Below are 27,256 nucleotides of genomic sequence, written 5' to 3'. Positions count from 1 at the left end.
TTTTTTTTTTTTTTTTTTTTTTTTTTTTTTTTTTAAAAAAAAAAAAAAAAAGTATTCATTACCCCATAAAGTTTCCAACAGCAACTAGTGTAAATAGCTTGCAGGTAGAATGAGCCAGACCTTCACCTCCAAGCTACAGCACGTTTCTCTCTTCAATTTAAATTTTTTATTTTTTTGAAAGCAGCCAAAACATCACACCCTTCCACTATGGATTAATTACAAGATTGGGCACATCAAGCTTTCACTATGGTAGAACAGAGTTAAAAGTTGATGCAGTTGATGGGAGTTGTACACTGTTCCCTGGCAAATGGCAGCCTCCTCACTTCATCACAGAATGGTTTGGATTGGAAGGGACCTTTAAATGTCTTCTAGTCCAACTCCCTGTGATGGCCATCTTTCACTAAACCAGGTTGTTCAAAACCCCATCCAGCCTGACCTTGAACACTTCCAATGATGCGGCATCTGAAACTTCCTGTTTCAGTGTCTCACCACTCTCATTGTAAAAAATTTGTTCCTTATATCTGATCTAAACCTTACCCTCTTTCAGTTCAACTATGTTTCCCCTGGTCCTCAGGCCCTGGTAAAAAGTCTCCCTCTGTCTTTCTTACAAGCATCCTTTATATGAAAAGCCACAGTAAAATCTCCTTGGAGCCTTCTCCAAGCTGAACAACCCCAACTCTCTCATCCTTTCTTCATAGGGGAGGTGCTCCACCCCTCTGACCAGTTCTGCAGCCCTTCTCTGGACCCACTCCAGCCGGTCTAACAGGGGGGCTCCTGTGCAGGCAAATACCTTGTGTTACTTAAGGGGAAGATTATACTGATTTCTAATTAGTCAACAAGGGGAGAAGTGAATATTATGCTTAGGAGAGCATGGTTAATGAACACCTGGGTAATGGGCTGATTGACTGCAAAGCCAGTCCGCCTTGGGGCTGGAGGCTGGATGGTTACCCAAGGCCAAACTTGCTGAACCTGCAGTGGGACCCTTGTTTACTGTCATGGGAGAGTCTCTCCGTGTGTGTGTGTGGTATTGGGCTCACATGTTCTGTAGCATTGCAGCCGGGCTCTGCATGCTGAGCACATGCCGAGCGAGGACGGCAGCCCCAGCAGTGGGAAGCAGCTCCTTTGTACCTACTTTGCCAACATGGTGCTAGACAGTCTCAGCATTTCTGCTTCTCAACTGAGGCAAACCCTCTGCTGCTTGGCTGTTGGCAAGCCTAGTTGTTGGTCTGCTTCCTGCCTTCCCAGATGGTGGCTTGTTTAAAAATAAGACATTTACAAGGAGCAGAAATTGTAAAAGTAGGCTAACCAGAAGGGGATTTACAGTAAACGTGAGATGAGATGGTGTGCCGGCTTGCACTGAAGGCTCAACTTCAGATTACTTACACACCTGTAGTGTTAAAAAACTGTAGAGATACACTGTCTCCCTAGCTGGCCATGGCTTACTGTGGCAGAAGTCTAACTTCTGCAACTAGTCCTCACTGATGAGGTGAGCAAGAGTGGCTGCAGGCCACCCAGATTGCTGCACGGCAGGGCATCCCTATGCTGCCCAGCTCATTGTTGCTACCTGCCTTGGTGCCTCTCTGCCTGGAGGAGAGCGAGCAGATGGGTGCTGGACCATGCGGGTGGAACCAGTAACTGCATGCTGGGCAGAAGAGGAAGAGAGCTTGAAGAAGTGAGGAGGGACCCAACACTGGCAACTGTACCTTTACAATGTCAGTGTCTTGCTGCTACTCTGAGTAACCATCTTCTGGAACTGCACTGAGAGAAGACAGGACTTTCCAGCTCTTCTTCCTTTGCCCTGGTGCTATTTCACACCACATACTCTCAGCAGCAAGCATGGACAGTATAACCACCACTCACTCCTCAGTGATGCTCATCCAGTGTCCTCTGGCACCTGGAGTGGCAGGGGAGGGGAGGTGTCAGGCAGCAGTGATGGAGGCCCTCAGGAAAATACAGCATGACGCATAATACCTAGGTGGTGGCTCGTCGTGTCAACCTCCTGCTCTGCTGAGCCTTCCCAGGCTCAGATCCTGGAGCTGTCAGGGCTTGTAGGCCTGCTGCTCTTCCTACTTGGAACAAAGCTACTACTGGTGCTGCTTCTACGCTCACTATCACCTTGTTGCCTAGGTGGTCCTGTTTTTTCTGGCATGTGCAGCCCCTAACATTTGAAGGACACCCATTTAAAAAAGGGTGTTGGGGGAAGGTAGGTGGCTGCTTGTGGCCAAGTGGTCCTGCTCTGAAGTACATCAAAGTCATGCCCATGCAATGTTGCATATGGAAAAAGCAGAGGACAACAAGGTAAGTCATATTCTACTATGTTGGAAATAAATTCTGATCACTTAAGAAGGCCAGAAAAGTTACTTGTAAAAGTTACTTGTTAGTTTTCTCTATAAGCTGTTCAGTTCTCAAAGCGTACACTCCAATTCCCCTGAAGCAGCTGTTCTTAGATTTGTAGAAACCTCGATTCACCAAAATCAATTACATCAACTTTAATAAACCTCCCAATAAAGACAGTTAATCAATTACCACCATTTTAATCTGCCATAGGGGTTCTGCAGCTGTTTTTATTTTAAAACAATCCACTACTAAACCAGAATATGCAACTGGAATGAAGCATTATTAAAGCAAGATGAACATTATGTGTGTAGAACAATCTGTAATTTTACCAGGATGATATACTACTCTGTTGTCCCAACTACTGCTGAGCCTGTACACACATCACAGAAAATCTTCTCACAATGGCACTGGGGTTTGGCGTTAGTCTGCAGCCCGGGCTGCCGAGAAGACATGCCATACACTTCATTAGTAGCAGGGAAGCACTGTTTGTAACTCTGTAATTAGGATTTTTGCCTGAAAAATGCCTATTTGTGGGGTGTTCGCTTTCTTGCTCTAGTTTTCAGCTTTAATAAATGGTCATGATAATAATGCATTGTACATAGGTATTTCAATTGCTTTAGGCAAAATTAGTAATATTTTCAATACTTCTGGTTTGAATTTTTTCATATGAAAGTGTGAAAAAAATGCATAGGCTAAAAGACTAAGAATTCAAAGCTAACGTTAATTTAAAAAAAATCACATATTACAAGAAATTAATGCATAATATGAGCTAATTGATAGTGCAGTTGGGAGAGGGAGGGGAAAAAACCCTGCAGCTGTGATTTCTCCTGTGTAAAAGGGATGATCATTCAGCTGGTTGGTTCTCTATCTAAAAACATGATGAGGATGTAGAACATCTTTAGCTGAACTTGTGCAATGCCCTTAATTGTGTCAATCAAGACAGGAGATCTTTTTTTTTTAAAAAAAAAAAATCCTAAAAGCCTACAATCTGTTACCTAAACCACTAACATTTTTCTGAATCTTAAAGAACAGTTAATTAGCTGGTTTTGAAGTTACTATGGCCTCCTTTTTATCCTAGCTAACTGCTTTAGCTACTAAAAATGCTAGAGTGAATTGTCCACAAGTGTTTTAGCAACTATCAAGACAAACATAATCCTGAGCAAGTTTAGCAACCACAGACTTGCTTAAAGTTGCAAGAATCTGTTTAATGATTTCAGTGGTAACCAAGCTGGGCTGAAAAGCAGCCTGTCTATCCCTTGAGCTCCTAACATTTTTGGCATTGCAGATAATTACAGTTTGAGATGAAGAGGATTTTGGGCAAACATCCTGTGTTATGAGTACAGACTAGCACTCATAAATGTAAGTGCACCCCAGCGTAAATCTTAGGTATTTCCCAGTTAATCCACTTTTTAGATGCCTTATTCACTGCCAAAATCAGGAGTTCAGGCTCCTCCCTAATGCTCAAGAAAGTTATACATCTCAGAAAAGACAGCTTATTGAGCAAGGAGCTGCCAGTACCAAACAGCAGGAAATACTGTGTATGGAATCAAGTTTTATCTTTAAAAAACAGTTAGTCTACATCGGCTTCCATGTCTTAAACACGGGCTGGTGATTAAGGCTGGGGACCTGGGTGGGCTGGGTACTGTGCAAAGAGAAGACTAGACTGTCCTTTCCCATTTTACATGAAAATACACTGCTAAACATCCGAAGAACTTCTCTGGCAAAACTAAACATCCGAAGAACTTCTCTGGCAAAAACTGAAGTACCTTGAGACTTTCAGGCTATGAGGTGGGATTTTGAACACTACAGATTTGGACAGAGGTATTTACAATTTGCTGAGGATTCAGTCAGATGAACTCCAGTCAGTCCAACCCTCCCCCCTGATAGCACATGGCTTTTCAGCTAGGAGGTATCAAGTTAATGCTGCCCAGTGCAGTCATCAAATGATGCTCTGCTGCATCCAAGAAGAAACAGGTCCACTTGGTTAACTTCTGTATTATGTTACTTTCAGGTTTCTAACACAGCTAGTTAGTTATCTAATAGACCATGAGGCAAGGATGAACTGAGTGTACAGTTAACTGGTAGTGAAAAACGTCACCAACATAAAAGGAAAATTAACTGAATTAAGAGGTCAAATACAATAAATGGCAAAACAGGTCTTACGCAGTACATAGAGAAAATATGCAGAACTTATGATGTTAAGTGGCTGCTGCCACATCCTTTTTATTGTCCTTGCTGTAAAAGGAGAGCAAGGAGGCAAAAGGACACCGAGTAAGTTCAAATGTTCTTACTGTCCTACTGGATGACTATTCAGAAACAGCGTGAGGTAATGATATGAAGCATTAGGTTTGGTCTAAAAACTGATCAGATGCTTTATCTTCAGATGCTTGTTATGTACCAAGTCAACAGCACACCAGCATTCTAGTGGGAATAAAAGGTCTTTTTTTTTGTCAAAATCATTTTATTAAAGAGTTAATGTCACAACAAGCTCAAAATAACACATGCTTCAGAAATAAATTGGATGAAAAATATTCCAAACGGAAACATGAATGTTTTGAAGGCATGGTAAAGCATCAGTTGCAAGAAACTTCTGCAAACAGGTGCAAATTCTGTTGGTACAATGGAGAAAAACCTCAGAAAAGAAGCCTGCAGGGTGCGACTTCTGTTTATGTAGTGGTTTGTCTAATAAGTTAAATCAGAAAGGGCTCAATTTCCATGGCTGCACAGACCCAAATGTATTTTTTCAATAATTAGCCCAGCACAGATTTTTCACTGTGAGTACTAACAAAACAAATTTAGTTAACACCTTAACGTAGCAGTAATATATATATTATATACATGATAGATATTTGACTCATGCAGCCTCCTCAGTTAGATGATTTTTTTTTTTATTTACTCAAGAAACATTATAAAAAAATAGGTTTGCAATTTGTATTTCACTCCAGTGTTAGCTCTGCATCACCTCAGGCAAAGACAGTGTTTCATCAGATAATCTAATTTGGCAAGAATTCTGCCCTAATTCTTAACCTTATTTTTGTAAATCCACGTAGAAAATAAATGCGAACTCTTATACAAAACAAGAGCAAATAACTGTACCTATATATAAAAGGGGATTCATTCCCTTTAGTTTTATTATCATGGCACATAACTTTATAGTTTCACAACAGCATACTAATTTTTATTTAGTTTTTTTTAAACCCCAAAATAGTGTTGATGAATGGAAGAATGTAAGTTACCATAGGCAGATGACTCATGCATTAAGCAATTCATGTTCTTTATCAGTTTTCCCAACAGCATCAGGATTGGATAATGGGTCAAGGTCAGCAAAGAGACTGAACCAGGCAGTCAAGTCTTTAGGATTCTTTGTAGGTTCTGGGGGAAAAAAAAAAAAAAAAGGAAAAAAAAAAAAAAAAAAAGTACAGACTTGTCAGCTATTTTAAAACAGAATTGACCGAATGTTTGACAGAGGTCAAACAAATGCTATGCTCTTGTTTAATTTATACTAAGGGCACCACTGACAAGAAAATCAGAATGAGTGATGTAATTTTAAAACACTACCCTTAAAAGAATATGGAACTTTAGTAAGAATGAACGCTTTACATCTGTATGCCTGTGTATTTTATATGGCTACTGCTGTGATAAGTACAGGAGCAATTTAATTAAAAATAGAAACAATCTCGCTCTGTCTAGCTTTGTTCATGAAAGGTATTTTATCTGTGTGTGCACCTGCATGTCTGCAAAAAAGTAAAAGGACAGTGAAGTCAAATTTTACTTTCAACCTCCCTTACAGGACTAAATTCCTTTGCCTAAATCCCGTTCATGTGACTTCTGTCCCCCTCCCCGTATATGACCAGACGAGGTCATTACTCATCTGGAATGAAGTTTTAATGGGAAGGTAGTGGCTGGACAGAGAAGGGGTATGTTTGATAGCCAGCCTCAAGTACAGCTTCTAATATTAGGGTGTATTTTTTGATGGATATAAAAAAATGTGATCCAGGAATTTGTTCCAACAACAGCTGGGCTATTGCATCTATGTGTCTATACTGACATACAGGTTTCACAGAGGTCTCCTACCTTCTCTTATTCCAACAGGGCAGATGTTCAGGTTAAAGTGGTGAAAACGTTGGCTGCTATAAAGAAGGTGCATCACCACTTGCTTTGTTTTTTGTGACCCTATGCTTAACATGTATTATATTGATAGTGAAATAAGATGTGCTCTTCCACTGAGAGAGATAATGTCACATGAAAGCATGAAAACACAAAGAATATATGGACAAAATAGGCTCTGCCTGACATGACTTGCACCTTGGTGTCTGCCAGGCTGGACTATCTGCCACTTTCATAAACATAGCTTTCACAGTACCTAAAGGCTGTTCCTTTTTCTGGTGAAGGTACTGTGGCTGTGATATCACAGTCATTTCCAAAACACCCTAACCGTCTTTTTCTCTGATGAGCTGAAAACTGTCAGTCTTTTAATCCTGGGTGTCAGGGGTAGGAATGCAAGTTGTTCCTTTCTTCTGCACTAACATCATTGATGTAGTTTCTGATCGAACATGAATTCACAGAGCAGGCTACAAACTGGAAATAAGGATTCAAGATATTTCTGGTTCACTTATCCAGAAAACCACACTCAAAATCAGCAGGGCTTTGTCTCAGAAGATGGCAAGACTATGCAGTCTTGGCTCAATTGCAAGAAGTGAATTAAGTTTCAAACAGATGATTATTGATATGATGTATGTTATCAACAAAATTTGCAATTAGGGCTCTTCTGCCTTATCAGTAGCCTGTATTTTAGCCACACTGTCCTCCCTAGAGCTTCAAAACATTGTTTAGCTTAGACAAAGTGCATGCAGATGCTTTTCTGTATGAATCAAAATTATAGTAGAAGAAACTGTAGTTCCAGCTCCCTCATTATATAGTAAATTACTCTTGACATACTACTAGCACTGAAGCCTACAAAAAACCCCAAACCGTCACACACATATCATACACATAATCAACACTGAAACAGAGTAATTAGTGAGCACAAGATTCTTGACATGTAACTACTACAAAAATAGGTCTTATTATGATAGAGTAACTGAGGAAACTGGAAAGACAGAGTCACAGCTAAAAAGGAAAAGCAAAGTAAATGAAAAAATACATGGCTTTATCACCTTTCAGGGGCGTCTTGTTAGCATTCACATTCAGGCTGTTTGGTTTCTGCGCTGGCTGTGGTATAGATGGTGGGCTCACACTGTTAGCTGCCCATCCTAAAATTCAATAATACAGCAGCATTAGCGAGTAGAATTACTTTGTTTACTCTAGACATCCCATTGTCTGTCAGCACAATGCACACATCAGAGGATGGAGCAGAATATTACGGTTATGGCCATGCGTATCTTTCCTCATACACAAGAAATAAGCATTAGATGCTGCAGACAAGCAACATCCTTAAGAAAAGAAAATCTGTGGATCAATTTCATCATCTCCAGATTCAGGCAACTGTACTCTTTTCAAATTTTTAACCTGGCTAAAAAAGATTTTTTTCTTGTTTCTTTTATCCAATCGTATTTAATACTTGTTCACAGAAAGGCCAGTACAATAATCAAGTCAAGCATAGCTGTAGGGAGAAGATGATCACATACATTTGGGTGAAAATACCTTGCATTCTAAACCTTTTTTTTTTCACCCTTCTTTATTATACAGTTCTAAAGACTTTGATTTCATTAGCTGTTGCAGAAAACAACATATTTAGAGACCCTAGATTTTTAAGGTAATTTTGAAATTATTAATTTGGAAAAAAAAAAATTTATTGCAAAACACTCTGAAGAATTAAATGTAAGATGTACTACTTAAAACTAGGTTTTAATGGAGTATTCATTTGGTCTTCATTTGAAAGGATCTTCTCAACAAGGAGAGAGTAACTATACAGGAAAAAGTGAAACTGTGTATTTACAGTTTTTTGTTCTTACATGCATATTCCATAACCACAAAAGAGCAATGATAAATACAGTTAATGAGGCCAGATGAGCTAGGCTGGCCGAATGAACCAGGGGTGGTGTACCACAGAAACGTATTAGGAAAAAAAGGAGCATTTTTGTCCCTGGCTTAAGATATTTAAAATCTTATGCTGTATCACTTTTAGAGAACTGGTTGTCGTATTTCTAAGTTCAATAATAGCTCCTTTAAGTGTTGCCTGATCAATTATCCATCCATCTCAGAGATCTCCTATCTCTAACTCTGCAGCATCATGAACAGGATACTCATCTGTGCACAGCTAGCATTTCCTTATTCAGTCTCTTTTTTCTACAACTTTATACTCTCCCATCCTTTTCTACTCTCTTTGTCCTTCCTCCCCTTACTTTCTCCTCTTTTGAGACCCCTGTCAGATATTGGTACCCAGGGTCCTGACAGTTACTGTAACAGCCACTTTAAGTTACATAAACCCTTCCTCTCTCTAATAAATTACTGTCATCACTCTCAGATCTTGTTGACTATAAAAGGTCTGAAGCCCAAGCTGTGTTATTAAAAAGAGGCAAGAAGAGCATTTCTATAAAATTAGGAAGGAAATTTAAAGCCACAAACATCCGCTGTATCTCTAAGGAAACAAACCAAAAACTTCTTCAAAATCTGGATGCAGAGTGCTCACACATATATTTGTTCTAGTCAAAGGCTTATGAGCCAGACTGTGCCCCCTGAAAATGAGATTGTAGAGTTTAATCTTTCAAAGAATCAAATTTGAATAACAAATAATAAAAAACATGGCGTTAACACTTCAGAATGACATACTTTTCCAGGCATTTCTCTGCTTGTGTTACAAAAGAGGAGACTGGTAGAGGACATCACACAGCACTACAGAAAACTGTAATGCTTTCGTTTGTTTGGAGATGTATTGCGAGAAAGTGTTTTAATGTGTCAATGGATGGCAACGGATGAATGGAGAGGCTTAAGTAAATAGGGCCAAATCCTAATTTCATAGAAATGAGTGGGAGTGCTGCCCAGAAACTTTCTGTGGAAGTCCCAGTGACTTTCAGTGAGATCAGGAGTTGGATTCCCGAGACCTCACTGATGTTAGTTTACACTGATGTGACTGTCAGACCACAGACTGAAACACCGCAGACCAGTTAACTCCTTTGGAGCCCTCCTTTTGAGTCTCTGGACTATGGTGTGGTAAGTAGCATGTTTGTGATAGATGGTGTGCTTTGATTCTCCGTTCACGGAAATGCACATAGCTTAATTACCACTTAGGAAACAAAAAGAACCTAACAGCAGCAACAAAAACATCAAACCAAAAATGATCCAGAAAATGTATGATGCTTTTGTAACGAACTTGCCCATCTATGAAAGTATTGGGAAAGACACAGAATTTGTATTAATACTTTAATTCATTATGTTTTTAGTGTCCACTCACAGTGAGCTACAGAGAGCAACTTTGCCTTTCAAAAACAAACAGCAGCCTATCAATCTGAAAGCAATTGTTGGCCCTAAGCCTGTTCTGGTTTGCCTGTTCACAGGATGGCTTTGTTACGTGACTAGACAAAAGATTATTGCCGAGACAGCAAGGAAACTAAACAGCTTACTTTTCAGCTAGCATCGTCACAAACATTACCACAATTAAATTTATAAATGGAAATGGAGAGCTGCACATTTTCTTACCAACTAGAATATATGCACATGTAAGGAAGATAAAGAGGAGCCCTAGTAAATGAGGCCATAAACATCATGATAGAGAAAGCCAATGCTGTCTCTGAAAAAGTGGAAAGGCAACCAAACTACTAAGCTGTGTCTGGAAGAGAATCTAAAAAATTTGTTGAGAGCATGCTTTGTTTCTAATATACATATATATATATATATATATATATATATACACACACACACATTTATATATATTTTAAACTAGCACCTGGTAGTCCCATAGCAATTCAAAGTCCCATTGTGCTAGATCCTGCCTATAAATACAGCCAGAGAAAACTCCAAGCTGGGAATTCCTGACCGTAACAGTTTATAACCTGCATAGCATTGTGCCTGTTTTACAGATTAAGATCTGAGGCAGAGAGAAAACAAAGCCCCAAAGATTTATGAGTGTGCTTAACGTAAAATAAGTAAGTAATCCCACTGAAGTTAATAGAAAAGTTAATGTGCTTAAAGTTAAGCATGTGAGTTTTAAGAATCTTTATGGTCTTAAGGCCAAATTCACACAGGAAGTATGCAACATCGAGGCTCCAGTGTAGCACCTCACACTGAATAATTATTAAGCAATCCTACCAATTAGGGGGAAAAAAAAAAAGTGTAGGAGAGGTATCACAAGTCCTCAATAAAAATATCCATAACTCATATATTCTAGTATTTCCAACTTGTATGTTTAGATATGTTTATACTGCAGTTAGTATTTTGTTTAAAAAAAAAAAAAGTCTCTGTTCCCAACTTTATTGATAAGGTCAAATTATGAAAGAAGTGCAGTGAAGTGAAATGAAATGCAGTTTAAGATTAAAGCTGAGACTTCACAAGAGATAAAATGGACAGAGTTTCACCTTCTGTTAAAAAAAAAGAAACAAAAAACTTAAAAAAAGAGCCTATGCAATTTAGTTTAAATAGTGCATTTTACTTGACAGATAGAATCAGCTGGGAACATGCTGATTATTGAGTTGATTAGCCCTGACTTTTCAGTTATCATGATCCTCTGCCAAAACCTTGGAAATGCATTTGAAAACATCAACATATTTTATTCTTCCAATACAGATTTTTTCTTATTCAAAAACATTTTGGGATATCACATTGACTAGAATGGATTTTCCATTTCTAGTGCTCCTGGAATGCAACATACCTGAGTTCTGGTTTTGGAGTGGTAACAGTGCAGCCAATGTCAATGTCTTGTGCAAATGAAAGCAATAACAATAGCCTCAGAGAGGATATCCAGCCCTGTCTGCTATTTACACCTCAAAAATATTCTTGAAGAACATGTTTACATTTAAAAACATGTAAAAACTCTGAAAAAAAATCAATCCCATAATACTCCTGTTACTATTGTCAGTAATTAGCTTAAAATCTGTTTATGTCCCTGTATCGAAGAAGGTGATTTTCATTGTTCCTTTTTCCCCTTTCAATAGAATCACAGAATCATTCAGGTTGGAAAAGACCCTTGGGATCATCAAGTCCAACCATCAGCCTTACTCTACAAAGTTCTCCCCTACACCATATCCCCCAACATCTCATCCAAACGACCCTTAAACACACCCAGGGATGTGACTCCACCCCCTCCCTGGGCAGCCTATTCCACTGTCTGACCACTCTTTCTGGGAAAAATTTTTTCTAATGCCCAGTCTAAACCTCCCCTGTTGGAGTTTAAAGCCGTTTCCCCCTTGTTCTGTCACTAATCACCTGTGAGAAGAGACCAGCACCAACCTCTCTACAATGTCCTTTCAGGGAGCTGTAGAGAGTGATGAGGTCTCCCCTCAGGATCTGTTCTCCAGGCCCTTCACCAGCTCCACTGCCCTCCTCTGCACTCGCTCCAGCACCTCGATATCTCTCTCAGTTGGTACCATGTCCACTTCTGCTCACAAACTGACAATGCAATGACTAAACCTCGTGATTTTTTTAGCTCGTATTTTATGAGGTCAGATCCTACACTATTCCAGTCCCTCTTCACTCTATCAATCACACTCAAATATGTATGTACCTCATAAAAATACATCTAAAACTGCATCACTACAAATGTTTCCATCCAAGCACTGAAGTCAGTCAACCCAGATGTCCTGCTTTAGGGGTGGTGGTAGAATCTGTATTAATTATAAGGTAAATTTGACTTTCTTACTCTTGCCAAAACGCCACAGGTTATTTTACATAATGTATGATTGTATCAATTGCATGATTTCCAAGAAGCAGTTTTTAGGATGGAATCAGTCTTCCAGTCTTTTCTACATCACTCTTCCCCAGATGAGATTTAAATGACTTGGGACAGAGCCCAGAAAGGCAAGGTCCTCCTCCAGCTTGCAAAGCCCCAGGAGAAGTACAGCCAGGCTGTGAGGAGGATGAAGGTAGTTGCTGTTGGCTGGTATCACCAGCCTAGCTGCCCTCTTTCCTCTCCTCTCCCCCCAGCAGCAGCTTGGAAAACCCAAAATAATAAACTGCACAGAAGAAACGGGAGAGAAAGAGTTGCATCAGTAGATAACCAGCCTACAAAAGGAATCCACCTGTATGGTTGCGAGGACGAGAAAACCCATTCTACCTTACCCATATCCCTACATGCATCAGTATGGGATGCTTTGAAAAAGATAGAAAATTAATGAATGCAATTGATTTTCACTAAGTTGTTTAAAAATAGTATTTCCAGACAAAACACAATAATAAGTTTTGGTTCTTTGACCCCTTAACAGAGACAGCAGTTGTGATTCAAACAGTAAAACCCACTCAAACAGATTTTCTGTTACAGGAAAAAAAAAATCTCAAGGGCCTACAGAGTATTTCAGGAAGCTCAATGAAAACATTCAAGACAGTAATTTTGACTTTAGGTTTTAGGGTACTTCATTCACAAACAGTGTATGAGCAGGGCTAGAAAAACAAATATGCTACTCACATGTTTTTCTCCAGGCCACACTCTGCTTTAACTTCAGGGTTTCTGCAGCAATGGCACAACATAAGCTGTCACCACGCTACACATAGCGGAAAACCATACTCTAAAATCTAAAACCAAAATGCTAACAGAACCAGATGAGCTCTCACCATGTAAAGATGACTGCAAGTCATTCATGTTTTGGTCTAACAGCTGTGAGGGCAAGTAGCCTGATGGTGTTGGTGCCACAGATGATGAAGCGTTCTCCACATCTGCAGCTGAAGAGTTCACGGTGTGATCAGCAAGCGCAACCTGTCCAAAAACAGCTGTCCACTCTTTGCTGAATTCCCCCTCGTCCAGGGATGAAGCATTGAGGATCTCGTTCAGTAATATCATGTCATCCTTATCACCAGGTTCTGACTCCAAGGACCTCACAAACTGATCCTTTGAAGCTGTCTCAGAACAAGAGAAATAATTTTTTAGACAAAGAAAGAAGGAGCCTTATAAAAATATTCATTCCAGGTTTTGCATGTTAAGTGACACAGAATATTTTTCCATGAATATTTGTTGTTTTCTCTTTGAGACCCAAATTCTCTTGGACATCTGGACTTGTACCTTATGCAACAAATAATTCCTTGATTATCTTAGATAACTTCACTGCTGTTAAGACTAATTTCTCATTAAAAACAATACTACAAGTATGCTTAAAAATCTATTAAACACCACACCAAAATCATTACGTAGTCTAATATTTAAAACATTGGAGAAGACTACTTTTATGTTACTTTTTGAAGCATTACATAACACTGTCAAAAAAAAAAAAAATCAGTGGTATAAAATGAAAATAAACAAGAGTGGGGGATTATTCTAGAATTTTGTGAGAACATGCTTAAGATGACCATTATGACCTTCTGACCAATGCTTGAATTACTGGGGTATTTCCCCATGAGAACAGGTTACTCTACAGAGAGTGGTATTTCTACGCTGCTCAATGTTGTAGTAACTTTTTTCCCTACTCTTAGGCTGCTGAGAAATGACTGGGGCCACTTCCCTTCTGATTCTCTTTGCTAGGTTTTCTAGAACTGCAGCTGAAGAAGCTCTCAGATCACTTGAGTCATTACTCCTCAAAAACAGTTATTACCTATTCTAGAAATGTTAAACAGTTATATAAAATACATGAAACTTGTAACCAGGATTGCAGTTCTTTTCTCTAGGTTACAAAATACTTGGAAAATGAAAGAACTATCATGGAACCCTAAATGTTATTTCACTTGGAAACATTTAGAGCTCCACTCTGGGAGCATGCAGAGGACAAAAATGGTGGTTAATGTTGATAATGTTGTATTACCCAGATCAGTTTATCTTAGTTATGCTTGTTTCAAACTTCTGGTAAGGTACAAAAGCAACTTCAGTTTTCCAAAGTTTGGATAGATCAGCTGAGCTCTTCAAGTTGCAAAGAACTTGTAGAGATGCTTTAACCTTTTTGGGTTGGGATAAAAGATTGATAGTAGCTAGGTAGTTGCAGCAGGCTGTTTTATTTAAATGCAACAGCCTTCTCAGGAAAATTCCCTTTTATCAGCAGTAATAATTTATAATGAAATGGCTGAAGTTGAGTCAGAGGAGAATAAAAGTGCAAAACTGTGTTTTAAAATGGGCTGATGAGTCAGCAGACACACCTACATACTAAGAAACAAATAAACCAACACATAATATAAAGATTTTATTCATGACTGAAGTCAGCTCTGAGATTCAGCTCCTTTCTAATTCACATTTTTATATACCTATGTACTTCCTGACAGGGCCAAAAAATTACAAATAGAAACATTACAAACACGTCAATTCTCCTTAAGTTCTCACTAGACTATAACTAAAATACCATAGAAAACAATTTGTTCTCATGAATTTCCAGGTTGCTTTCCCATCTTCAGATAGACAGCAAAGAATGTTAGTGTTGTCCAAGCACCTACAATTCCCCCAAGCTATTCAGCAGGTGAGGCAGAGAGGTAAATCCTTCTGTAAGGGGAAACACACCTGCTATTTCAAAGGCACTTAAGAACTCTGATCTCTACAGGGTATCATCATCTCAAAGCTGATTTTAGGAAGCCCCTTCATGAACTTGGAAGGCTTGCAGGGGGAGACGCAAAAGGAGCATCATTAGTAAGAGATCTGCTAAGGCATACCACCAACACTGTACCTAACCACAAATGACCTATATTGGAACAAAAGCTTTGCAGCAGCACAGCCCAGAGCAAAGCTCTGCTTCATCTGGGGATCCCACTGCAGATCTCATTTTTACTGGGGGAAAAAGTACAACATATAGCTTTACATCTGAAAAGCAGATAGGTCTTGCTGTAATGTATATGACCACCAGAAATCAGAGGAGTGACACATCTCTTGCCTCAGCAGTCTTTCTGATCTTCCTGTGGGAGCAATGCAGCCGTGGCAAGGGAGGATAAGGTGGTGCTTATACTCAGGCTACCTTGAGTAAGCAGCAGTTAAGTTCTACTCATGTTTGTAATAAAGGTTATCTTGAAACCAGTCTTGCTTATCAACATATTACTCATGCGGTATCTCTGTCTGATTATGAGAATGATATGAACTTTCTCACCTAGTTCTTAAATCTTCTATCAGTTCTTTTCCTATTTCTGTTTTCACTCCTCATTTTTACAGTCAAAATACTTCTTTTTTTTTCCCTGCACACGCTGCCCCATACCTTATGAAAGTCCATGAAAAAAAACTCGAAATTTCCAATAAACCACTGAAAAAACAATATCACTCGATCCTTTTTTTGTAGCTGTTTCAACAAGCCTCTAGCAATACTCATATTCCTTTGAAAACATGCCTCATTTTGCTGGTATTTAAAAAAAAAAAGGGAAGAGAAACTAAATATATTCACAATGATAAATGACCAGAAACGCAGATAGACTTCTTTCTGAAATACACATGGACGTGTACCTCTAACAATACTGCTTCACTTAAAATAATACAATATTCATTAGCCTAAAGCTAGCTGGTGTGTAAAATTAGGGTAAATGGCTGCTATTGTAACATTAACATAACCGTCCCCATCTGATGTAGTTGCTCCACAACTGTTTTTGTACTGATTTAACTGACTAAGAAAAAAAAGCGCCTTCTAACTAACATAGCTAAACTTGTATGACCAATAATTGCATGCATTATCTGTATCTCCACTAAGAAGGTCCAACAAAGGAATGGAACTGAGCTAAGGGGAAAACCAGAAGAAAAAAGGCCACTGTCAGACATGCACTGACCTCTTTTATTAACCACAGAAAAGGAGTCATCACTATCTTATCTATCCACAGATTAGGGCTGCTTCTGCACAGACAGCTGAGGAACTTGCCCTGTTTCTGTCTTCATGGGCCATTGCCCACATGGCTAACTTCCCCACAGTGCAAGAGACTGCCCGTGGCAAATCCAAAATCGAGGTGCTTGCAAATGCTCTCTTCCTTACCTTAAATACCCCAAATTACACTCTCAGTCTGACTGACTAAACTGCACAAAGGGATTTTTGTCTTTGCTTCTTTACTTGCTTTTTGACTGTTGCCACAGTTGTTTTTGTTGTCATTGGAAGGTTTTTTTTACTCATGCTTCTGAGATATATAAGTGAAAAGCAAATGAGAAATTATAGGCAATACTCTTATTGCATACAAAACCTCAAAATCAAGCTTTTAGTCAGATCTTTCATATGTTACATGGTAAAACAGTATCCTCTGGAAAAAAACTGCACATCCTCTTGAGCTGCCATGGATCTAACAGAAACATTAAGGATAGGAGCAGAGCCTGGAATGAAAAATTGATTTCTCATGTGTGTATGAGAACAGCACAGCAGATTTAATTAACTATCTGGCTGAAAGAAGTCACCAGTTCTTATATGGTTTTAAGAGGACCAAATAATTTGTTTCAGATACGAAACATTTCTGATATAAATCTTGTGGTTAGTAATTTATTGACAAAAGTTGTGATACAACAACTAAAGAATCAAAAAGAAAAGTTTGTGAAACGTTACAGGAGCAATAAGGTTTACAGCGGAACCTATTTCAGCAGGGCAAATGGTATATCCAACCTTGAATCACCTGTTACAATGCCTTTTATCCCCAGTAAGGTTTATTTCATATTATAACATAAGGAATAGGGCCTCTGCATATATATGAAGTTGAGTTTCCTTTAATACTGTTTAAATACTGGAGCTGAATAATTTAATTCAACTTTTCAGATTATGATAACAATTAAGATCTAAGATTAAAATTATACTTTGTGCCTGTAATTGAAAAGCAGATGAAACAAACATGCACAAATGTTTCATACCATTTTCTTCAGGTTGCAGGTCTAGTAAGTCATCTATGGCACCTAAAAGCAAAAAAATAGAAAAAAGAAAAAAGAAAAGCAATACAGGAAGATCTGCAGTACACTGACAATCTATGTATACATCTAAAGGTGGTTTTCTTAAGTCTCTTCACCTGAGTTCTGCTTGTGGTTACAATTTCCTTGTAATGTGGATATGACATCCTTGCCCTCACCAGCTGTAATCAAGATCCATAAACACATCAAATTGCACTTGGCACAAGACCATGCTTATAAACAGTGTCACTAGAAGATCAACATGTAAGGCTGTTGATATTCATGTTTGAAATGGACCTGGTTATAAAGGATGAAACACCCAAGATACAAGCATTTCTAACAAGTGAGGCAAATTTCTGAATAATAACGTGGGGGGAATCTTCCTTTGAATCACCACCTGCCACACTAGCTCATCTCTAGGCTGAGTGCAGCCAACTGAGGCAACTGCAAGATTCATACAGGTCTCTGCTGTCCTCCAGAAGCAGAAACACTTCTTTTAGAAGTTTGTACTTGCACTGGCCAGGAGAGAGCACAAAAGTGCCAGGACCTCATCGCTCCCTAAATCGCCTTCCTTGACAATATGTTCTTCCTCATGACACCTACTCTGGGAATGGTGAAAAGAACCCCAGGTCAGGATATAAGTAACAGCACCTCATCTCCTGCAGGAAAATAAATGGGCTAAGACCAGGAGGAGGGAAAATATATAGCTGAGGGTTACAGGCTATCAGAGGTGAAAAAACATCACCACGCCCCAACTATCACTATCTTAAATTCTCAGCAAGTTTCTTAGATTAGACATGGAGCCAAAACAATCATTTAGATTCTGTGTATCAGTGACGAGAAAGACACCGCCCTCGGGTGATTAATCCCATTTAAGATACATAGTAAAACAGGAGGGATGAGTTACCTGCTGAACATGCCTTTCACTCCCCATTAATTGTTGAGGAAATCTAGCTTCTAGACAGCTAAGTCTGTAGCTCTATAATGGCAAATGTTGGGGTTGGTCACGGTACTGCCAGAACTGGAAGACAGATCTGTTGGAAGCCTCAACTTGAGGCTGGAAAGGAGAAATAAAATTCTCTATAGGGGAATAAAAATTGAATGCCAAACCCTTTCAAGGGAAACCTCAAGGTGTGTTCGGGACAAAATGAAACAGAACAGCTTGCTGTTCGAATCGTATTATTTTAACAAGGCTTTGCTAGGACAACAGAAATGTGCTACCAGCACTGGAATCAGCTGGTCATTTAAGGACCCATGATCACATCTGATTACACTCTGTATAGGAGAGGCATAAACACACATGGACAAATATACATGATGCTTCCATAAAAGGACAATGTACAAAGCTAAAGGGAAAAAAAACAACTCTAAACTGACTGGCAGAGAGAGATAAAAAAATAACCCAAACAGAAAGAGAAGTTCATGGAAGGTGGGATACGGATGGCCACAATTTTGTAATGAAAAAAGTACAACTGTTGCTGAAAGCCTACCTTAGTTCAATGGTAAACATGATGGAGTCAATCTTAAAAACATCGGTAGTATATTAAGAAAAAATGCAGAGCAAATGATAAAAACTTGGAAGTTATGAAACAGAAGTAGTTGATGAGGAAAACTAAGAAGAAACATAGCTCCATCACTAGTAGCACTACATCTGTATTACTTTAGATGTACAGAGTTCTTTAAGGAAAAAAGTATCTTAGCAATGGCACAGACCCACTAGTGTATGGAGACGGAAAAATTTAGCAGAGCAGGCAGAAGTATTCCGAAATACTTCAGTTCCTTTTAGGGGTGATGGAGAAACAGACAGAACAAGGTATTTATATTATGGATGATGGTGAAAGATTTTACAGCCCATAAGTTACTGAGACTCTACAAAACATCTGCTAAGAAAATTTAAGTCAGATTTTGTATCCAATAATATTAAAATATCTTGTCAAAGAGATATCTGTTCTAATTAACTGAGAAATGGGTGAAAGCTGAAAACACCAGAAAAGTCCTAATACTGTGTCATTATTGTAAAAAACACCCAAACAACAACAATTTAACAGGGCAACTCAAGTAATTGTAGGTAACTATGGGCTGGTAGCTCACCATTATTCCCAGGCAAAACATTAACAGAATCCCATTCAGTATGGGATTCAGCAAAAGAATATGAGCATAATAAATGCTCCTACAATAAAAGGTGTTTTTATGGAAAGCAGACCTAGCTAAAAAACCCTAACTAATTTAATTCTTTGAAAAACTTAACTTTTTTTTTTTTTTTAAATATATTTGCTTAGAAACAACTTGACTTTGCACTGCATAGCCTTCCAGCTAAAAAGCTGCATAATACCTGTAATGAACATATTGAATGGATTAGGAACATGACAACTAACAGATGTCAAAACCCAGTTGTTAGGAGAAATAATTGCAAAGTAGAAGTGTTTCTAGTTTAGATCTGCAAGGTTTAGTATTCTATCCATTACTATTCGATGGCTTTAGCAGTCATCTGGAAGTAAACACAAAACCACTTTTGAAAAAAATGTGCAAACAGCTAGCAGACTATTAGAGGTGGTCATTCAGGCCCGTCACTCAGTTTCTGTAATCAGGGCCAGGAGAAATTAATAACACTAAGTTGTAAGTTATATCTCTAGGAATAAGGCATCTTGCAGATTCTCTATGCTGCAGAAAGGAAGAATAAGTCCTGGAAATCTGTGACCAAAAGTAACTGAGTCTTGATAACAAATTCAAATATGAGCTTCTAACTCAATGTTGCAGCAAAATGAGATATCGTTCTTGGATACCGAAACAGGAATGTGATTTTACCTTCTAGAAACATGATGGAGAGAGTAACATCAGATATGTCTTGTCCAGTTATATATTTCACATTTTAAAAGGGATGTTGTGAAGTGGAATTGAAACAAAAATGTCAAAAATAAAAGAGTAGAAAAGATGTCTTCAAGACACCAAAATGGTTAGCCTATCAAAATGAAACTTTGAGAGGAGTCTCTGTTTTAATGTAGAACAGTTTAAGTAACTTCATGAAGGATAAAATACCATACATTAAAACAATTCTCCATTAGTTTAGTAGAAAAAGATGTATTATAAGCCATGGCATTATTTAGGCTGGAAGGAACTCTGGGGGTCATCTTGTCCAAGCCCCTTTTCAGAGTAGAGTCAGCTATAAAGTTAGATCGGGTTCCACAGGGATGTGTCCTGTCAAGTCTTGCAGTTCTCCAGGGATGAAGATTCCATAGCCCCTCCAGGCACTTTTTCCAGCACTTCACCACCCTCACTGTAAACGCTTTTTTCTCCCAGTATGTAATCAGAATTTTCCTTCCTGTCACTTGTGTCTATTGCTTCCCATTCTTTCACTGTGCATCTCCAATTAGAGCCTGGCTGTGTCACTGAGTAATAACGACTCAACAGATATTGGAAGTGGCTGAATATGACTTTGCCTAGCTTTTGGGCAGAAGTTCCACTCAATTGATCAAGTTTTTAACAGAGTACATGTTTAAACACTGGAACAAACTAGCAAGCTAAGCAGCATACTTCCCTTGTCTTGACACCTACTAATCTGTAGATCCTTTCCTTGAAGACATGCCCAATGTAAGAATTATGCTTTGGAAGACAAGCTATTTGACCTATCTGAGAGTAACTGAATGAAATGCAGTGGGATATAACATGTAAGAGATTAGTTTTAACAGATCTCTCTGGCCTTAAGTTTTATGCATTTGTAGGGATTTGCTGGGTGAAACTGAACATATATGAAATAAACAAAAATGAAAAACCCATGAAGTTATGATAACATGAAATCAAATACCTGAATAGTTTGATTCCGTGGTACGGTTCTCCTCATCTAATGAAATCAACCTTATTTGAAAGAGTAAGAAAAACATTGAGAAAATAATTGTAAGGCTATAGAATAATAATACATTTTTCTCTTTTTGGTCACATCATTACAGAATCATATCAATAACAAATAAACAGTAATTTAGATGGACTTTTGCATTTACTGTATATGCTGGTCTGTTAACTTTTATTGTTTCATTGCAGAATTCTATTGAAAACCAAACTTAGATTGCAGACCAACCATCAAACCTTTTAATCTAACTCAGTCTCTGTAATGAAAAGTACAGCGTATTCTGCTTTTCCAGACTTGGTCTTTCATATCTACCATGAAGGAGGTACAATTGTTGCAAAAAACAACCAAAAAACCCAACCACTTTGGACTTCTTTTTTTAACATCAACTAATTAAAAATCTACAGTCAGGTAAGTTTTGACCCATGTCAGTACATTTCTAAAAGACCAGTTCAACAATGTTGATGAAAAAGCTTTTGACAAGAAAAAAAAAAAAAAAAAAAAAAGGTAATCTCTTCAATGAAGAATATATACTACCGGCTATTACTTTGTGTAAAGCCATTCCACCAGTAGGGAATGAAGCAGGCACAAGGCTGATATGGTGGTGAAGAGGACTGTGCAGGCACATTCCTACTATCCTCTAGTGACAGGACAGGAGGAGCCACCTCCTCTGCTCTTGAGGATAGGTTTGCAGCAGAGCAGAGGAAAATTAGATTCAGGCCAGATTCTAGTATAGTGAAAGTTCATTCTGAATGGAAAGTTCATGTGAATTTTAAAAGCTTTGTTTTTGTAATTCTTTCAGAATCTTATGTGATTTTATGGTTTTAGGCAGCAAAATGGTGATCTACTTTTCCCCCCTACTTTTATGATAGACAAGGAAAAAGGTAATCTGTAAATAAAAACAGGTACAACCATGACATGGCATCTGATGTATTTGCTGGCAGCTGTCAATGCACATATCTTGCATAAATCATGCATTCATTCTAGAAATTTATATTCAACATTAAGGAAAATAACTGTTTAAGAAATTCTTTGTTATTGCCACATGATATGCAGCAGATTCAAGGAAATGCTGTGGAGACAACCACCTGTCAAATGGTACTTGGCTGAGTCCTTTAGAATCTGAATACCAGCAAATCCAACCAATTTATAAACTCTTTTTGGTCAGTGGTTCTGAATCTAAACAAGTAAAAGGACTGGAAAACTGAACTCTTTAAAGATCCATTATAAATAGCTGAGCAAAATCCACTAATCAGTCAAGCTGTTCTCTGCTTTTTGACAACCGATCCTCTGCTGGGTGCTTAATTTAACCATGGATAGTCAAAACAACAGGTGGCAGCAGGATTATATCAATGTCGCATCTCCTCGCAACTGAATCCTGATGGTCCCGTAGGGGAGGGATCGCATCTCATTCTCCTGTTCTCCTCTCCCCGTAGCAGCCCATTCATAAGTCTATCTCACCTCAGAACTACAGGTAACTCAAACCTCGACAGCATCAGCTCGCTCAGATGTACTTTATACTAAGTACCTACTGCTTCATTGGATTACTAACCAGTGCTGTATACATTACAAAAACTAATCGCTGCTCAAAGCAATCAGGAATCCATATCCTATTCCCAGGTGAAAGGAGATGCTGCTGAAGGGAGAAATACAGTGCTCATATATCTTCTCCCATGTGCAGTTGTTTACCATTTCTTTTACTAAAGAAAAAATGAAGCAAAAGCTGAAAAATAAAAAGGCTAGGAAAGATGAAAAACATATAAAGGTTTAATGGGCCTTTTTAAAGCTTGTAATTTCACCATAAAGTTGATTAGTTTTCACGTACACATTACAACATTTCAGGAATTCTTGTATTAAGCTTACTATTAGCTAGTATGATCAGACTGGCTGTGTCTATATTTCCATCTATAAATGTTTGGTGACTTTAGCAACCAGAAAGCAGATTATAGACAAAAGTACTCATTATCTTAATATACAGGCTGTGTGACTTACTGACTCTGTTGATCTTGTACTGATTTGGTGCTCTCAATCTGCAGGTCCTCCTTTTCTGCTTTTTCTGTTAGTTTATTCACAGGATCTTGTAAGCTCTAGATCATAACCATAATATAAATAATGGGAAGAAAACAAAATAGAATCAGGGAAGCAAAAGTGTGCCATTTAAGGCCAAACCAGACAATAGAACCCACATAAATTAAGCACAAATGGTCTTGAGCTGTATTGAAACTGTATCTGACGCAAACAAGAAAAATAAAAATGTTAGAAGATACTCATTCAAACTGAGTCACATGAACACACTTTATGTAAGGTGACCATTAGCTACTTCTAAACTCATGTTCTGTTTCCAATATTTCTAAGTAAAAGCATCTATACCATGTGCAAAGCAGGCACTGATAGCCTGTTTCTTCGCCAATTGGGGGTGTGTGTGTGCGTGCCTCTTTTTTCCTCCTTTTTTGCCTTTTTTTTAAAAAAGATGAGAAAAATTCATTCTTTACATCTGGTTGTTCTTCATATACTACTTCTTTACTTCTTTATTCTCTTTTTTTTTCCTGATGCAACTATTTACACAACCTTGGCAAGTGCAGTGTAGTGGGAAGGTACTACTTGTATCCTAAATCTGAAAATGAGGGTTAAAATCTTGGATGATTAGTTAAATAGAGGCCAAGTGTGGTATTACAAAACCTTACTGTCCCGTTTGCAATCTGAAAGACAATGCTACAAGATGACAATGTGCAGCTCCATGTTCAGCCATGTCCATGTCCATGGCTGACCATGGCAAAATTTCAACATGTGAACAAGCCAACAAATAAAGCATAATAGACTGGCTCTTTGAGATTACAAAAGTGATATACTGTTGTCCCTGTTATGCATTAATTAGGATTTCTGTATGAAAAATTAAATAACTGAAGATAGTAATTAAATAATCACAGATGTCAGCAATGTGAATATTTGGGTCTATAAAATGGTTTTGATTTGAAGGTGAAAACATGGTCCTCCTTCCAAAGTCCAATTCAGTTTTTGAAAAATAAAACCATATTTCATGTGAATAGTCCTAACCACTTGTAATTAAGTTTATTTATGTCTCACTGATATTCACAGTAGTGCATCTCACCTTCTCTCCCCACCTCGCAAAAAAATGATGATAAAAATAATAAGCCACCTTTTGTACAAAACTGAACAAACACAAAAGTGTAGTGGTTTTTGGAGTTTCAACCAAATGGTAATATGCTTCATCAGAACAGTAAACCAAAGAAAAGTCCATCTCATCTACTGAATAAAAGTTAGAGTCCCCAGCCCATCTGTTACAAGAAAAGCATTCCCAGGCATGTTGCAGGTCTTGTTTGCACTGCCCTGTTAACCAGGACAGATGAGTCCCCAGAAGGGGCATTCCAGTTTCTGCTTGGCTCAGTACTTGTCTGTATGAGGAAATGTATACTTCAGTGTTTTAGAAACCAAACTAACGGACCTGTCTATACTGCAGCTGCATTTTTTTTCCTCTCAGTAACTTAATTCTTCTACCTAGAACCACAGATTAATTTGTCATAAGCACCTTTAGCACTGCAGACTTCATGCGTCAAAAGATGAGGGATCACAAAAGCAGCAACAATAGAGGCATTAAAGAAATTTACCTTATTCTGCGGTTGCCACTTTTTTTTTTTTTTGACACTGTAACAGTGCTAACCAGAATCACATGTAAGTGTACTTCTTGGATTCTGAATAATGGACACTAGACACCTCAGCTAGAACACCTGTGAATGAATATGTTACCCTTTAACTGCATTCGTACTGGGTATTGATAAAACTGCACTTGTACTATTAAAATTCATGGGAATTATTCCACTGACTCCAAGAGGACCTGGATTAGAGTTCAGAAACATAAGAATATGCACTATAACTATAAGACTATAAACTATAACTATAAGACTATAAACTATAAACTATAAGAATATGCACAAAAGTGCAGTGCAGAGGAGGACAGCAGAGCTTTGCATTATGGTGACTGTATTGCTTCAGGCATTTGAACCATCTTGGAGACCTTCACAGCAGGATGCACAGTCCTACTGTAATCAGGAGGTGACGATGCAACAGTTGTGGTGCTCTGCCAGCCACTAAGTATAGCAGCACAGAGCCTGCCCCAAGAAGGATGTCATAGTTTTGAACAACAAACAGAACCACTTCAACCACTGCCTAGTTATACAAGTTAAAGAAAATTATCAGAAGTAAAATCTTCCGCATCTTCACCAAGAAAAATACAGAGAAATCAGCATCCTTCTTTAAGGAATTATATTTTATGAAGCTTCCTTCACATGACTGTTTCGGGAAATCCATATTTAAAGGACTGTGATCAAACCACGGAAATAGCATATAGAAATGGAGTTCACAAGTACCTTGGGAAGGAAACACCATGATAATAATGGCAGTTACTATTTCCTGTATTAGAAAAGTAAACACAGTTCTGAAATATAGCTTCAGTTTCAATGGAGATTATGATCAAAATTGTTAAAAAACAGCAGTTGTATATGAATGCAATAATTCAATGTAACAATTTAATTTAGACAATATTTCCTCAGATTCTGATAGCAAATGACACTATTTTCCTCTCTCCTGACTCCCTCTACATCTTGATGTGCACTGCAAACATGTATTTTTTTTTTAAGATTAAAAAAAGCTAGAGAATGGGTATGAAATAGAACTGAGTGTTTAAAAGCCATTGTCAACTGTTTTCTAAACATGAACCCACAGTAATGTGATCACTACTGTCAGCATGTGTAGAAATCAAACTATGGTATTTTCTTAATCGTTTCAAGTTACATCAGAGGAAAGGTAGAAATCCTGTCACCTAGAAAGTGCAGTGATTAAACAAGGCTGTAAACACACAGGATGAGTTCAGACAAAAGTAAGCACACTTCAGTTGTGTGTAAGAAGTGTCCCTGACTTTGCTGGCTCAGAGCAGATAAATGCCTGACTTCACAGCACTCTTTTGGGTGCTGACGTGGACTCACACAGACCTTGTTGTGAGCTACATCAGTATATGGCTTAAATAGGATGCTTGCATGTTCAGAAAGCTATCTTCCTAGCTTCATTATTTCTCTTTTACTATAAAAATTAGGATAAGGATGTAAACACTAGCAGAGCAAGTTCACAGTCATTCACTCTGCCTATATTGTATGTCTACAACCAAAAGTCACCCAGCGATATTTTGTTTGCTCCCAGTATTCAGATGAGCTATTTAAGCTGACAAGGGGTTCCTCTACTGCAGTCTCAGCTCAGGCACCATTCCGAGACTGACTGCTACTGACAAAATTCCTTCACCTGCATCTGGGCTGCTTTCAAGTCAAGCCAAGATCATCTGGACTGCACACAACACCTGTCCTCTGCAGTTAAATCACCACAGTGTTGACAACGCACTCAGCTCATGCACAGTTCCCCCCAAGTGCCTTGGACAGCTAATGTGCTTCCTCTTGACTGAGAAAGAATCAAAGCAACACAGCTAAGGGCAGGTCCAGGAGCCAGGGATACATCCCAGGATGTTACAACACATATGGAGAAGTGCAAGACCACTGAAGAGACAAAAATGTGGATATGTTTTGTTTGGGGGGGGAGCTGAAAGGGAAGAGGAAAAGCAGGCAGTCTCAGAATTTCCTCATGGAGATACATCAGAAAAAAAAAAAACCAAAACCAAACCACAAAATCCCCTACAAAATTCCTAGAGATATAAAATTATATACAATCTTGCCTGTAAGTAAAGTCACGGTGCAACAAACAGAAGCAAGAAAGGATACCAACACTACAGAAGAGGTCAGCAGAAGGTGAGAGTGTTGTAGCACCTGTTTGGACAGAGTTCTCCAAATCATTTAAGGAGCACAGGCAGCAGCATTCCACTTTGCACAGAAATAAAGGGATGCACTGGGATTCATGCCTTTTCACTCCCTTATCAGGGCTGCAATTATCTCTAGGCTCATACTAACTCTTCAGAAAGTTTTGTATTACAGCATTAAGATGTAAAAAATGCAACTTAATATTCATTAAGTAACTAAGACAAATAAATGGTGTCAGAAATTAAAGAGGTATTATTTATGAAAAGTAGCCCCTGAAATAAGTTTGAATTCATTTGATACACAGTAATTTCAAGACAATGAAACCTTAAAGGCTTTACCAAAATAGTAGCCCATCATCTTTAATATTACAGT

General features: G+C 38.3%; 1 protein-coding gene across 2 annotated transcripts in view; it reads right to left on the bottom strand.

Moving 5' to 3' along the window:
* Positions 1 to 4,781: 4,781 nt before the first annotated feature.
* Positions 4,782 to 27,256, bottom strand: part of ICA1 (islet cell autoantigen 1) — a 71,748-nt gene continuing 49,273 nt past the window's right edge. For both annotated transcript variants that reach the window (XM_026842601.1, XM_026842600.1), the window contains exons 9-14: positions 23,061 to 23,155; positions 21,030 to 21,079; positions 17,195 to 17,236; positions 13,039 to 13,320; positions 7,494 to 7,589; positions 4,782 to 5,709 (exon numbers count right to left, since the gene is read on the bottom strand). In XM_026842601.1, coding sequence (XP_026698402.1) covers positions 5,588 to 5,709; positions 7,494 to 7,589; positions 13,039 to 13,320; positions 17,195 to 17,236; positions 21,030 to 21,079; positions 23,061 to 23,155 — 687 coding nt within the window. In that variant the 3' untranslated portion in view covers positions 4,782 to 5,587. The remainder of the gene's footprint in view (positions 5,710 to 7,493; positions 7,590 to 13,038; positions 13,321 to 17,194; positions 17,237 to 21,029; positions 21,080 to 23,060; positions 23,156 to 27,256) is intronic.

This window comes from Athene cunicularia (genome assembly GCF_003259725.1).
Source record: "Athene cunicularia isolate RWA chromosome 2 unlocalized genomic scaffold, athCun1 chr2_part1, whole genome shotgun sequence".
In the NCBI taxonomy this organism is placed as follows: domain Eukaryota; kingdom Metazoa; phylum Chordata; class Aves; order Strigiformes; family Strigidae; genus Athene; species Athene cunicularia.
This window is presented reverse-complemented; position numbering and strand designations above follow the sequence as displayed.